This window comes from Vigna umbellata, chromosome 4 (assembly GCF_029865625.1).
Source record: "Vigna umbellata cultivar VRB3 chromosome 4, Vumbellata_1.0, whole genome shotgun sequence".
Classification (NCBI taxonomy): Eukaryota; Viridiplantae; Streptophyta; class Magnoliopsida; order Fabales; family Fabaceae; genus Vigna; species Vigna umbellata.
The window spans coordinates 49,007,114-49,021,408 of NC_142168.1; the positions used below are offsets into that span (position 1 = coordinate 49,007,114).

General features: G+C 33.9%; 2 protein-coding genes and 1 pseudogene across 4 annotated transcripts; all 3 read right to left on the reverse strand.

Moving 5' to 3' along the window:
* Positions 1-824: 824 nt before the first annotated feature.
* Positions 825-10,942, reverse strand: LOC148200460 (uncharacterized). Of its 3 annotated transcripts, XM_088111726.1 has the most exons (8): positions 10,621-10,942; positions 10,397-10,498; positions 7,950-8,009; positions 2,355-2,827; positions 2,147-2,273; positions 1,756-2,034; positions 1,569-1,673; positions 825-1,485 (listed from the first exon to the last, which is right to left on the reverse strand). In XM_088111726.1, the coding sequence occupies exons 4-8, from the start codon at positions 2,822-2,824 to the stop codon at positions 976-978; spliced, it is 1,491 nt and encodes a 496-aa protein (XP_087967852.1). In that variant the 5' UTR covers positions 2,825-2,827; positions 7,950-8,009; positions 10,397-10,498; positions 10,621-10,942; the 3' UTR covers positions 825-975. The 3 variants fall into 3 exon arrangements, with proteins under 3 accessions (XP_087967852.1, XP_087967851.1, XP_087967850.1); XM_088111725.1 differs by having other exon boundaries at positions 10,397-10,942; XM_088111724.1 differs by lacking the exons at positions 7,950-8,009; positions 10,397-10,498; positions 10,621-10,942 and having other exon boundaries at positions 2,355-2,964.
* Positions 3,148-5,159, reverse strand: LOC148200461 (uncharacterized). Its single transcript, XM_088112957.1, has 2 exons — positions 5,139-5,159; positions 3,148-4,587 (listed from the first exon to the last, which is right to left on the reverse strand). Exons 1-2 carry the CDS (start codon positions 5,157-5,159, stop codon positions 3,853-3,855), a joined length of 756 nt encoding a protein of 251 aa, XP_087969083.1. The 3' UTR covers positions 3,148-3,852.
* LOC148200462 (uncharacterized) lies at positions 5,236-7,622 on the reverse strand (annotated as a pseudogene).
* Positions 10,943-14,295: the final 3,353 nt, after the last annotated feature.

Below are 14,295 nucleotides of genomic sequence, written 5' to 3' on the forward strand. Positions count from 1 at the left end.
AGGAAAAATTTAGGATATAGAGGCTTAAAATAATTTGGAAAGAAAGAATTAAGGAGCAAAGATTTTGGAAAACAAATATATTATTTTCTTTGTTCCCTTTTTGAGAAAACAATTATCCTTCTTTTTCTACATTTTATTTCCTACTTTTACTTTTTCTTATCTCTTTTTTTTCTTTGACCATATTTTTTTTGAAACTTTTTTCTTCCTTTTGCCATTTTTATTATTTTATGAGTGAGGTACTCACTCACACACTTTATTCATCACACTACAAGAAAAAAGTGTATTACATACAGCAAAAATCAGTATATAAGACCCAAAATCCGTATATAATACGTGTTTATATACGGATTACATACGAGCAAAAATCCGTATATAATACCGTCGTAGCTAAGTTTATATACGGATTTATCCGTATATAACTTATATACGGAAATTATATACGGATAAATCCGTATATAACTTATATAAGGATAAATCCGTATATAACTTATATACGGATAAATCCGTATATAACTTATATAAGGAAATTATATACGGATAAATCCGTATATAACTTATATACGGAAATTATATACGGATAAATCCGTATATAACTTATATACGGATAAATCCATATATAACTTATATACGGCAATTATATACAGATATATCCGTATATAATGGTTTAAGAAGAGCTAAATAAATACCCTGTATATAGCAGTTCCCCATGCACAATATACAAGCAGACATGGACATTATAGTGAACATTCACCATTGTTATGAGCAAACCTGGACATTATACATTGCACATTGACATATAAATTCAATAAAGTTTTCAGATACACTTAATCCACAAAGGAAACATTGTATATGAATACATAAATATTGTTTACATCAATATAACTGCAAGAATAAACATTAAGTAAGTTCATAAACAGATTGTAGTTGTGGTTGTAAATAAGTTCAACAGTAATGGAAATAAGTTCTATAAAATGCCTAATAATGCATGTAATCATTTCCATCTTGTGGTTGTTCATCTGGTGGTTGCTGGTGTGGTGGTTGTTGTTCTGGAGGTTGCTGTTCTGGTTGGACATTATTGGGTACTTCATTTTGAACTTGAGGATTTTGAAGGTTTAAAAAGTCTTGTGCAGCTGCGGCTGCTGAAGGCGGAAGGAATGGCAGGAGGACGCCAATAAAGCCTTCAAACTTTTGAAGCTGCTGACCATATTGTTGTAACTGCGATTTGAGGTTAACAATTTCTTCTGAATTTTGTGGTTGAGCAGTAGAAGATGCCTGTGTCTGTTGGATGTAACTATCAACACAGTCATCTTGGGAAGTGACATTTCCAATGCTGTATACGCGTCCCTTGTATTTTCCACCAGCAGCCTCTAACCAACATCGATTTCTCAATCTTTCCTCCTCCGCAGGGTCTAGAGGAGAAGATGTTGAGACACCAACAGATGCAGTCTCAGATCTTATTTGAGAAAATTTTGCAACAAATTGTTCCTGTTAAATGAATAAATATTATCATTACACATGAGGTTTAAAAACCAAAAATTTATAATGTGATAGAGTTAGTACAAACTTACATGGGTTCGCCTAGACCTTTCGTCCACAAATTCCCCTGTTGATTGACGAATATGTGTCTGCTGAAATATTTCATCAACATGCACAGACCGACCAAGCTTTTGTGACTGCAAACAAAAGGAGTTGTTAATAAATATTTGTAAAGTTTATGATTACAAATATAAGAAAAAAAATGTACAAGTTATATACCAAACGAATAGCATGCTCATGCACGCTTATAGATCCTCTAGTGTGCAAACAACCACCCTTTTCAGATGTCCGATTCTTCTTTGTCGTTTCACACTTTTGTCTATAAAGTGGCATGTTCCACTTTTCCAAAAGAGCATTCCAAGTATCGTCCCCCAGCCAATCAGGTCTTTTTCCTAGAGTTCTAGCTTTTTTATACATCTCTGAGAGTCTATGAGATGCCTTGGTGTGATAATTTTTTTTGACCTTTTCCTCATCTTCAGGCTTCCATGAAACCCTTCTCTGTTATATTAGAAATAATAGGTTTGAATAAGTAAACAAGTTCAAAGTATAAATTAAATGCAGGACACCAACTATTGACTTTGTAACAGGATTGGGAATGAAAAGTGTTTACCTTAAAACGTTCGAAGAAGACATCTCTGGTTGACTTAGGGATTGAGCCCCATGTTAGCCATGGCTCATCAAACTGTTCCTTGATGGTGGCTGTGATTGCCTTCGATGCAGTTTTTGTAGGATAAAACCTAAAACAAAATTAAACTCAAACATTACAATAATACAACAATGAATTGTCTATATATTAATTGAGTTAATTTTTTTCTTACCCTCCTCCAACGGGTGTAATCATTGGACGACTATTGGAACATTCTTCCATGTAATTGGCAGCTGAACTAGAATGTGGATCTGCATCCTCTATACCAGGTGATGGTGCAATATTTCTGGGAGTTGATGGGTTAGAACCAACATTGGGAGAGAGTGAAGCCATTCGATGAGGAGGCACTTGGTATGGAGTGGGTGTCAAGCCAAGCACTTGTATCAGAGGTGGAAGAGATGTACCAATAGAGGTAGGTGTAGATGTAGGAACTTGATGTGGAGTGGGAGTGAAGGCAGGAACAACTAATGGAGGTGGAACAGATCTACCAGTGGAGGTAGAGGTAGGTGTAGTTGGTTGACTGGTTGAACCAATTTCATTATTGAAACGTGTCATCAACTTCACTACATAAGATTTCTTCCCCTTCCCCTTATCAGAATTTCCTGAAGGTGGAATAGGAGGGCCAGAAGGACCTGATGCCATATTCTTGAACATAATATATATTTTTATACAATAGAAGAAAAGAAAATTTAGAAATAGTACAATCAGAGATAAAAATGTGTAACAAGTAAACCAAAAACAATATTATACTCCAAAAACAAACAAAAAACACGAGTACAAACAAACACATCAACAACAGATGAAATCACATTGTTTCTGGCTTTGCAATAAAACTCTATTAGTAAATGTTTAATCTTAAGACTTACATTGATAAGAACTTAAGATTGTGGACAACATTATAAATGCAACAAAAATAAGGAGGATGATAACGGTAATTTTTACCATTATTTTTGAACCAACTTTTGTACCAAATCGACCCTTTTGAAGCTTGAAACATGTTTAATCCTCCCTTTTTATCTAAGTTTGTGAGTAAGTCTAGCTTAAGCTTTACATTTGAGTTTTCATCACTAACTCCTCAAATTTGTAGGCAATTTGCGTGTGTTGGAGAAGTACTGAACTACTAAGAATGGGAGCCAAGGAAAAGGTACAAAAGCAGGAGGCTAAAGGAGTAAGGAAGGCACCCCGTGCCTGGGCGTGACAAAGAGGGCGCCTGGGCGCAACTTTGCCCGAGAATCTCACGCTCGGGCGTGACAATGGGGCGCCGGGCGCGACTTTACAGAGAGTCTCGCGCCCGGGCGTGACAAATGGGGCGCCCGGGCGTGACTTTTCTAGAGAGTTTCACGCCCGGAAGCGACTGAGAAAGGGGGCTGGGCGCGACTTTTGCTGACCTGGAACCCTAGACCTATTTAAAGCATTCTGGAACTGAGGGTGCTATCTTCTTGGCGGCTGAAGCTTGGAAGTTCATCTTATCACGTATATATGAATTGGAATTTTATTGTACTTGAGTCATACTAAAAAGAGATTATTCTTAGTCTAAGTGAGTTAAATTATTATACGGCTGTAAAGTGTTACACGAGTCTCTTGGGAAACGATATCCGGTCTTACCGGTTTATTACTTAGAACGATTTGGTACACTTGCCAGAAAGTTAACAGAGGAACACACCCTAACTCTATTCAGTGCTAGAACTATGAAATTCATCTTCATTGTCATCTTCACCCTGCCCCTCTGCATTGTATTCTTTTGATTCCGTTGTATCTTCATCTATCTGCCCTTGAAATGATGAAATATTGTTAGGGTTCACTTCTTCAAGACTAGCTTCTACATCTTGTAATCGGACTACTTCTTCAACTTCAATGACGTCATTAACATGTGACATTTCCTCCACTTGGTATGGCACATCGGCTTCTACATCATTCGAATCAATGCGACCTCTAGGCTTCGTTTTTATCGCAACACACCAACCTCGTTTGTCCGTGCGTGATGTAGGATATGGTACATAATACACTTGTTGTACATTATGTGCAATTATAAAAGGATCAAACAACACATATCTTTTATCCATTCGAATATCCACAATGCCATACTTTGAATCCACCCTTGTACCTACTCTCGATGGATCAAACCAATCACAATAAAATAATACAATTTTCTTTTCTGTGGTTGTTGAATTGTATTCCAACTCATAAATGTGTTTAATGACACCATAGAAATCATCTTGACCTCCTTCTGTTAGCCCTTTAACATGAACCCCACTATTTATTGTCTTCTTGCCCTGACTCCATGCATGGTTATGAAATTTGTATCCATTAGCAAAGAATGTGTGCCATTCCTTTACACACCTTAAAGGACCAAGTGATAAATCTCTAAGATGTTGGTTCCTCACACTTAAAGGATCGTTATGAACCTACAACCATTCAGGATATGAAACTATTCAACAATGTAATGATTAAAGAATTAAGGAAGAAATGAATGTGTAAGAATGATAGGAAGTCGTACTTTTTGCCTGAACCACAATGGGAAATTAGCATGTATGTATGTCGAACTGTTTGACTCAGATAGTTGATAGGTATGTAAGAATGAGTTGTCGACATGTACGACCAGATTAGATCAAAGACAATTAATTATATCAAATGAAAGAATTGGGAAATATAATTTATTTTGGGAGGCTTACTCAAGGTAAGGTTCAACTTCATTGCAATTGATCAATACATGAACATGAGCTGATCTCAATTCTTCATCACTTCACCAATGTGTTGATTCCCTCCCAGAATGACGGCCAGGTTGGTCAAACACTGATAATGTTGTCGTAAGGCTTTCTATTTGAATGTCTACTTCATTTCTACTGCTTTGTGGTGTTAACATGAAGTTTTTGAAATAGTGAGAACAAAAATGAGTTGTTTCTCTGTGCAAGTATGATGCGCAAATAGATCCTTCAACCCTAGCTTTATTCTTTACTGAACGTTTAGCATATCCCATGAACCTACAAATTTGAAACTGATGTGTTAGGTTTTTGAATTATGCCTAGTAAATTGAACAATAACATGTCATATTGTCACCTTTCAAATGGGTACATCCACCTATAGTGGACTGGTCCACCAAGTCGTGCCTCATATGGAAGATGGATAGGGAGATGTTCCATAGAATCAAAGAATGAGGGAGGAAATATTCTCTCCATCTTGCAAAGAATGATTGGAATGTTTTCTTCCATCTTCGCTAGGTCATCCTTGTTCAATGTAGTAGAACACAAATCTCTAAAGAAATGACTTATCTCTGTAATGGGATTCAGAACATGAGACGGTAAAGAACTAAACGCTATAGGAAGTAAGCATTCCATAAACACATGGCAGTCATGACTTTTCATCCCAATGAGCTTTCCCTTATTCACATCAACACACCTTGACAAGTTAGAAGAATATCCATCAAGCATCCTAAGACCTTTTACCCAATGACAGACTTGTTTTGTTTGGTCTGTTGAAAGTGTATAATTTGCTTTTGGCTTATACATGTTTCCATTGGTATGACTTTTTAGCTCCAAATCTTTTCGTCTACAGTACAAAGCTATATCCATTCAGGCCTTGTCATTGTCTTTTGTCTTCCCCGCAACATTCATCACAGTATTAAAGATGTTGTCAAAGAAATTTTTTTCAATGTGCATGAAGTCAAGATTATGCCTTAACAAATTATCCTTCCAATAGGGTAGATCCCAAAAGATGCTTTTTTTTGTCCAATTATGTCACTCACCGTATCCATCAATTCTTGGTGCACCATTTTCAGTTATTTTAGGATAACCATTGATTCTATTCGAAACTTCTGGTCCCGTAAGATATGGTGGTGCGTCATCCATCTCCACTTCCCCCTTCTTGAAAGCATTCCTATTCCTCCTAAAAGCATGGTCATTCGGTAAAAACCTCCGATGGGAGTCAAACCATGAATTTTTTGCCCCATGATATAATCTAAAAGCCTTTGTATGCTCCATGCAATGTGGGCATGCCAGTTTACCATGAGTGCTCCAGCCGGACAACATACCATAAGCAGGAAAATCATTAAATGTCCACATTAGCATGGCCCTCAAAATAAAGTTTTGTTTCCTTGAAATATCATATGTCATCACACCCGTCCACAGCTTCTTCAATTCGTCTATCAAGGGCTCTAAGTACACATCTATGCCAACCTTTGGATTGAATGGCCCGGGAATGAGACATGTCAAGAACATGTAAGGTTTAGACATGCATGAATATGGTATATTTGATGCCTGTACATATGGGTTAAAACCGTCAGAGCATAAACCGAGTCGTACATTGCGTGGCTCGATACCAAAGTCAGGATATACTCTATCAAAGTGCTTCCAAGCCTCTCCATCGCATGGATGACGCAAAACACCATTCGACGACATGTTCTGATAGTGCCATGTCATTTGTCCTGCAGTTTGTGTTGAGGCATACATTCTTTGTAGTTTGTGAATTAATGGCAAATAGAACATTGATTTCATAGGAACTTGTTTTGTAGTAGTTGCTCCCGTGTTACGTGGTTGATATCTTGACTTTCCACAAATTTTGCATTCAAGCAACGCGCCATCATTCTTACCATATTCATTATCATAGAAGAGCATGCAACCATCCACGCAACAATCAATCCTCTGCAATTGTAATCCCAACTTTGATACACACTTTTTTGCATCGTAGTATGTTTTAGGCAAACCTGATTTGATGTGTGTTGCATCCATAACCATTTTTGCAATAAAATCTATGCATTGGTTAGGAATATTCCAATTTGACTTGCAAGCTAATAGTCTGACACACATTGATAATTTCGAGTCTGATGCTCCTCCATACAACGGCTGGTTTGCATCCAACAAAAAATTAAAAAACCTTTTGTGTTTCTTCATTCGGAGCCTCTTCAATGTTATTAGAAGTAGATGCTTGCCACGACTCATTTTGCCTAAGAGCATCATGCACCATGTCTTCCATTGTTTGAAATTGGTTAATTTGACCACCTTCCGTCTCTACAGCCATCGAACTGTCATGATTCTGTACATGATCTTCTGGCATTATTTCCCCATGATCCTCCCAAATGAAATAATTAGGCTTGAAACCGTTCTTGTAAAGGTGAACCTTCACAACTCTTTCGTGCAGAATCTTTGTACAATCGCACTTTAAACATGGACATCGAAGACCCCCATCTCTACGATAACGTTGTTGTTCACAAGCTTTACTTATAAACTCTTCAACACCCACTACAAAAGACTCTTTCAAAGCACCTCTTCCTCTGTGACACCTATCGTACATCCATGAACGATTTGGTTGAGCATGATCCATTTTCTGTACATAAATCGATTACAAAACAATTAGCCAATGGTTAATACACGTGTCCATATTAGGACACGTGCCCTATCAAATGGCTTCCTAAAGAATAACCTAAATTATTTTAGGTCCTTTTCTCTTTATCATACAACGTTTTTCTACATGTCTCTATCTTAGTATTATTTTTGTACATGTAAATCACTATGTCCAAAATTGTTTTAAGCTTTCAATATACGAGGATATTGGCCAACCTACAACGTTGACCTAAGACTCTAACTACAACCAAACATAGTTAAAGAAAAAACAAATTATGCTAGACAGGAGTTAATGTGTTTAATTGTTTTGCTAAATAATTTAAATACATAAGATAAATATTTTAACAACTAAATAACCCTCATAATATTTTAGGTACAATTGCATAAGCATACATTGCAAAAGTACAATTATTAATTGGTTCAGGTCTTACTAGGAGCTTTGGTTGATAAAAGAACCTTGTTGTATACTGGATTGCAGGTACCAAGTGCAACTACAAAAGAAACATGGCATATCAATTTATAACAAAGTATTGGAGGGGAGGCGAATTTCAACTACTTTTCTATCAATGGGAAACATTTTAACAACATTCCACTAAGTAAAACCCAAAGAATATTAGGAATAGGAAAATCCATGCCAAAATTGGCACGTGAAATTAATTAAAATGTAACAAGAAATTACCTAACAACAATTATTCTATATTTATATTTATATTTATATTGTAATATGAATTTGTTTAAATTTAATCATCTAACAAGAAATTATGACTTCTTGAACTGTACAGAAAAAGTTATAGTCTTTACTTTAATCCAAGCTATACTATAGAGTGGGTATCTAAAGTATATAAGAGCTTTCGAGGTGGCTTTTTTCTAGACCGAAAAAAAAAGCCTACTTTTATTTCCTCTATATCAATGGTTTGCATGCGAAGGTTTGATTACAAACACAAGTTCTATGTCTGAACAACATTCCATGCTTGAACAACAGTTCATGGACTAATTTTGTTATGCACTAAATTGTACTTCAAGTTGAAGTTCAAACAAGTCAAATACTTCAAGTTTAAATTAATCAAATATTTCAAAATCTCATCATATAATGGACAATTTTAAATATAAGTCTTTAAATATACAAAGTAATAATAAAAACTATTCCCCCATGTGTTTTGTTTTTTTCTAATTAAACAGTAATATTTTCTTGAAAATATTTTATCTTGACTTCTATTTTAAAAATCATATAAATTCTTATTTATATGAACGAAATTCGGTGATAAGAACTACAAGCCCAAATGAAAAACCTAAACGAAAAACCTGCACGAATTTGTTTTATTTTACTTCGAACTTAAGATACAGGTTTGAGTTAATTATCTCAAACTACACATATTTACATTTTTCAATTCTACAATAATATTTTTAGAAAAAAATTTAAGAAAATATATAAAAAAATGAAAATCTCTGCATAAATTGATAAACTAAGAGGGCTTGTTTAAAGGAGTGAGGAGTTGAACTTTTAGTATTATAGTTACTACTTTCGAACTAAAAAAGATTGAAGTAGATGGTTTATGCTCTCATCTGCAATAAAATTTGAAGTGAATAGTAAAAAAAAGGGTGGAAATGGTAGTGGCAAAGGAAGTGATAAGAAACACAAGATATGGAATCATATATCTCCCTATTATTGATTCAGAAATGAGGGACAGTGAATGCGTGTACTGGACACCCATAAGTAATAAGAAACACAAGAAAATGATGGATGCTAAAGGCATCTTCTTCACTGCTGAAAGGATCAGCTACCTTGGTCACAAGACAAACCCCAAAATGAAATCAGAATGCTATAATATTACCAAGGCCATGCAGATTCCAGTCCCCACCAATATTGTTAAAAACATTACACTGTCCATAAATAGCACCAGAGTAGTTTCTGACAGTATACTACAAACAAAATTAGACATCAGAAACCTATCATGCAAAACAGAAATGCCACAGCCAAAATGTTTCAGTACTAGATTTTCTTATAAAACATCAAAGCCAACACTCAAATACTATTATGGTACTAACAAATTTTCATGCCATACCTAAACTAGAATCACATTTATAAAATCTAATTTCCATTACAAGAACAAGGAGAGCAAACCCCTGGCCTAAAACATCTATGTCCCTCCTGGTGAACACAAGGTACTTAGTTTTTGCTTTTATTTTTCCCAACAAAAGGAGGATCTTAGGGGTGGAAGCAACTCACTGATCATAACCTATTATATTATTTTATTTTATTTGGTTGGTGTTATCTAAAGTCAACCACCTAAGCTGAACTTGAACGTGAATAAGTAAATGTTTTATTTAACTTCCCCTTTTCTTAGTGTCCTAAACTTTTGTCTTGGCTTTGATGGCAATGTTGCACCTTTTCAATGATCTAAACTGAAAAAGTGTTGTGGGATATTTCCATGCGCTTTCACTGGTTGAAACTCCATTGGGTAGTCTGATACTGGAGATGATATGCACCCCAAAGAAAAAAGGACAACCCCTCCTTGGTAAGATCATCATTTATCAAACCCCATCATAGGAATTTACAAGAAAGAATCCTTTATAGTATCATTCATATGAAACAAAGCTTATGATATGAAGGAAAAAATGAATTATGAAGCAAGGCGTATTTTACATTGTACTCTGTTAGCTTATGCTTATGATATGTCCTTTTGTTCTTTTTTTATTGTCAATACAATTATTCTTTTCCCCTCAATTATAAATCTTACATCCACATATTACTGTTCAGCAGCAATTGGTCGCCCATTACCATGCTGGAATTACTTTGAAGAAAACTCATTCATGGAGGGAAATTAAAAACCAAACTACATTGCATACAAAACCGAGCAAGAGAGGAAATTAAAAACACCTTTTTGTGGTTCCTTCGGCCTTCGCAGCACCAAGTTCTATGTCTCAGCTTAAACCGCAACACAGCAGCCTCAATCGATGCCTCGTCAAAATCCAACTACGTCTTCCCAGACGAACCAAAAATGGGGCAATGAAAATCAAATCAACACAGATTAGGGTTCAATTTTAAAGATTTCTAACCATTACAGATTACCATAAACATGAACGAACAGAAGAATCACTTACCAGATTTAGGGCTCTAGAGAAGAATGATTTACAGCTGCAAAGAAGAGACGATCCAGAGGGGAGGTGACTGAAGGTTTGAGACGAATGTTCGACACGAGAATTGACTGAAGGTTGGAGAGGAGAGGTGAATGAATGGTTGATGAAGATGACTCCACAGAGAAGAGGGTTCGAGAGCAAGAGAGTTCGAGAGAGAGAACAGAGTTCTAGAGTTCGAGAGAGAGAACAGAGTTCTAGGGTTCGAGAAAGAGGGGAAAATGCTTCTTCAGAGTGTGATATGCAGCCCCAGCATCCAATTAATCAGAAAAAAAAATTTAAAAAAATAATTTCCCACATCCGTATATAATATTCGCAGTTAACAACTTCGTTCTAATTGCATACGGATACTACGGGTTATATACGGATATATCCTTGGATAATTTTCCCGCCACCACGTGCAAACTTTATATACAGAATTTATATACGGAAAATTCCGTATATAAATATCTGTATATAATATCCGTATATAAAGCCTTTTCTGGTATCCGTACATAACTTCCGTATATAATGCCTCATTTATATACGGATTCACATCCGTATATAATTATCCGTATGTAATTTCATTATTTCTTGTAGTGTCACTCATTCCTAACACAATCCATTAGCTCCTTCTTTCATCATAAGATAAAGGATAATATGAAAATTTTCTTTTCAAGGTTTTGTAGTGACTTAAAACAAGAAAAAGAAGTTTAAGCCTCAAAGGGGCTACCAATGGATTAATATCAGGGTGGACTTATTTGGCCAAGTAACTAAAAACAAGAAATGCCTTAATCTTATCAAATAATGCATATCTACCTAAGTTGCAAAGAAAAGAATCAAGCTAAATATTTGAGTATACACAAGACATGAGCAAGTCACTCAGGAAAAATAGGAATGGTAGATGGTGGTCCATCCATCGCAATTAGGCTCAAAACTCATAAGGCTAGATACTCTTTTACAAAAGATTCAACCAAGTAATTCTCAAATTAACTCAATTAATAATTTATAATTATGAATCAATTAGGCTAGCTTCTAATCGATTCAATAATTCATTCAACATAAAACATGACTACTATTTCAAGATTATGATAGTTCTCGTTACTAAATCAAATCCTAAAATCCAATATCAGTATGTTTTGTTGAAAACAAGAAAATATTTTTGGGAGAATTTCTTATGAGAAATACTGTGTAAAGGTTTCACCAAGTAGAAAGTTAATACTTTCATAATTTTCTCAAAAAGAAATCACAATTTTTTTATGGAAATAAAACAAAAACTGAAAAAATAGAGAACAAAAAGGAAAAACAAAAAAAAATCCTAATTAATATTCGTCTCCCACGCTTATTTCAAAAACTTTCTTTGATGGACTTATTTTGGGAGGAGATAGAATTTTTTTAGACTTTTGGCTCAATCTGGCCATATGTCAAAATTTATTCTCTTTAATTTGATAAAATATAGGTCACCTTGTACAATTTTATTAATTTTTAAATTTTTATTTTTAATAAAAACAAATATTTTAAAAATTCCAAAAAATTGTTTTCTATTTATGCTAAATACAAAAAAATAAACATGCATGCAATTTAATTTTTTTTTATCAACAATGATATCAAATGAATTTAAATCTAATATGTTTTCCTATTTCAACAACCTTTCTTCTTCTTTTTTCCGCAACCAAGTCAAGAAATATCACTATTAAAATTTATTTTCGTTGTTGACATCAACAAACCTAATGTATGGAGCATGTGGTTTCAACTCAACTCCAACATCATCAGGTGCATTAGGATGGTAAATAGGATCACCAATAACCCTCATAATCTCATCTTGTGAGAAAAAGTTTGTTGCTTCATCATTAATAAGTTCAACAACATCTTTAGTAAAATTTATATGTCCGTAAGTAGACATATCAACGTAATGTGATTCTATAGTTGGTTGTTGATTTGATCTTTGAATCTTAATGTGGCTCACATCAGTTATCCGATTCTGCAACCTCTTATCCATGTCTTCTCCATTTTCTTGAATTCAATATTCTGCTCAACCATTATCTATAGAAAAAAAATTCTAACTCAGCCTCCCTAGCTTTGCCATTCATTAGTTGACTTAAATCATTAGACATTTGTATTGCTCTAATAGCCAACTTTAGAAGTACATCTTTTATGTTGTGATGAAGTGCTCTAAACTTTATAGTATCAGGAAATCTCGGATAGAAGTGGATGGTGGAATTAACGCTTAGAAGTAATTGTAAAAAGTTGTTGTTACTTGCATCCTCCATCATGTTGCATAACATTTTTTCATTTTCATACCACTCAAATACAATATTTTTCCATTGTTGCTTAGCTCGCAACCTTTCATCTATAACTTTCAATTCATCCATTAGTAATCCAACTTTCCTATAGGATGGTCCATATAGTTGTTGCTCATATTTCAAAAAAGATAATGTACGATATAAAACATTTATTTGACGTATAGTTAACTAACTTATATCAGGTGCAGTAGTAGGTGTGACAACTTGTTGCTGATAATTATATGAATCATATGGTTGTTAAGGATAATAATCATATTTCATTTGAAAATCATATTGTTGATTATTTTCATACCAAAAATTATTTTTCATTTTTTAAAGCGGTTTTTTGAAAATAAATAAGTTGAAAGTTTGTTGAGTAGACTTCTAGAAAAGAGAGGTGCATATCAATGGACAACTTAAGTATTGTATCTTTCTTTAGCCAAAGTGTTCCTTAACTAGTTTTACAAATTTTCCAACAAATTTCTCAAACAAAAATAATGAAAAAAAAACAAATTTACTAAATTAAAATAACTAAAGAAAATAAAATAAAATGAACAATAGAAAAAAAATAGAGAAAAAGAAAATGTCAGTGATAAACAAAAGTAAAATAAAATAAGAAGCAAAATGATAAAAATTCTAACTGTGTGTCCCAACAACAGTGCCAAATTTGATAACGTTTTTGTTGATACGATCAAATTAATACTACTAAATTATAGCAACTTCAATATTGCTAAGATAGTAGCCAACAAAATAGAAATGGTAAATTCAACCCTGAATCATCCCCCAACGAACACATAATTGATTATTAAAAAATTAATTCTTATAAAAGCTATACAAAAGGGTTAGTAAAACAAATACAATAAAGAAGAAAAAGATCAATAAAAGATTAAAAAACAAAATAACAAAAGGTAGAAAGAAATAAATATATAAAAAGATTTAAAAAGATAAAAACAATGATAAAGAAAATAAATTGATTTCACTGCTTTTGAAATCATTGGTTATGTAAAGATTATATTTCAATTAATTAGTGTCTTAGATTTTCAAATTAATCAATGTGAATTTTCAATTAATTTGTTGGCGTTCTCACTGTTAACCAACATACATTCTCAATTAAAAGCAAGAACTTTGTAGATTAATCCTAGTAAATTTAACCAAAATACATTCTCAATTAAATATTATTATGTCTAATCATGTCTATTCTTTTACCTCTTATATCAAGTAAAAATCTAATTAGCCAAAGTACATTCTTAATTAATTCTTCTTAAAGTTTTCACCATTATCAAAGTACATTCTCAATTATTAGCAAAAACTCATTCAATCACATGAAAGTTTCTAACTTTTATCAAAGTAAATTCTTAATTAAAAATAAAAACCCTTGGAC

Bases quoted from the DNA above. Each gene is read 5' to 3' on its own strand.
- LOC148200460 (XM_088111724.1), bottom strand. From the start codon at position 2,836: ATGTTCAAGAATATGGCATCAGGTCCTTCTGGCCCTCCTATTCCACCT. The intron at 2,274-2,354 runs GTAAGAAAAAAA...ATTTTGTTTTAG, and splicing joins ATTACACCCGTTGGAGGAGG to GTTTTATCCTACAAAAACTG. The intron at 1,486-1,568 runs GTAAGTTTGTAC...TTCATTTAACAG, and splicing joins AAAGGTCTAGGCGAACCCAT to GAACAATTTGTTGCAAAATT.
- LOC148200461 (XM_088112957.1), bottom strand. From the start codon at position 5,159: ATGGGATATGCTAAACGTTCA. The intron at 4,588-5,138 runs GTAAAGAATAAA...GAATGGTTGTAG, and splicing joins TGGGATATGCTAAACGTTCA to GTTCATAACGATCCTTTAAG.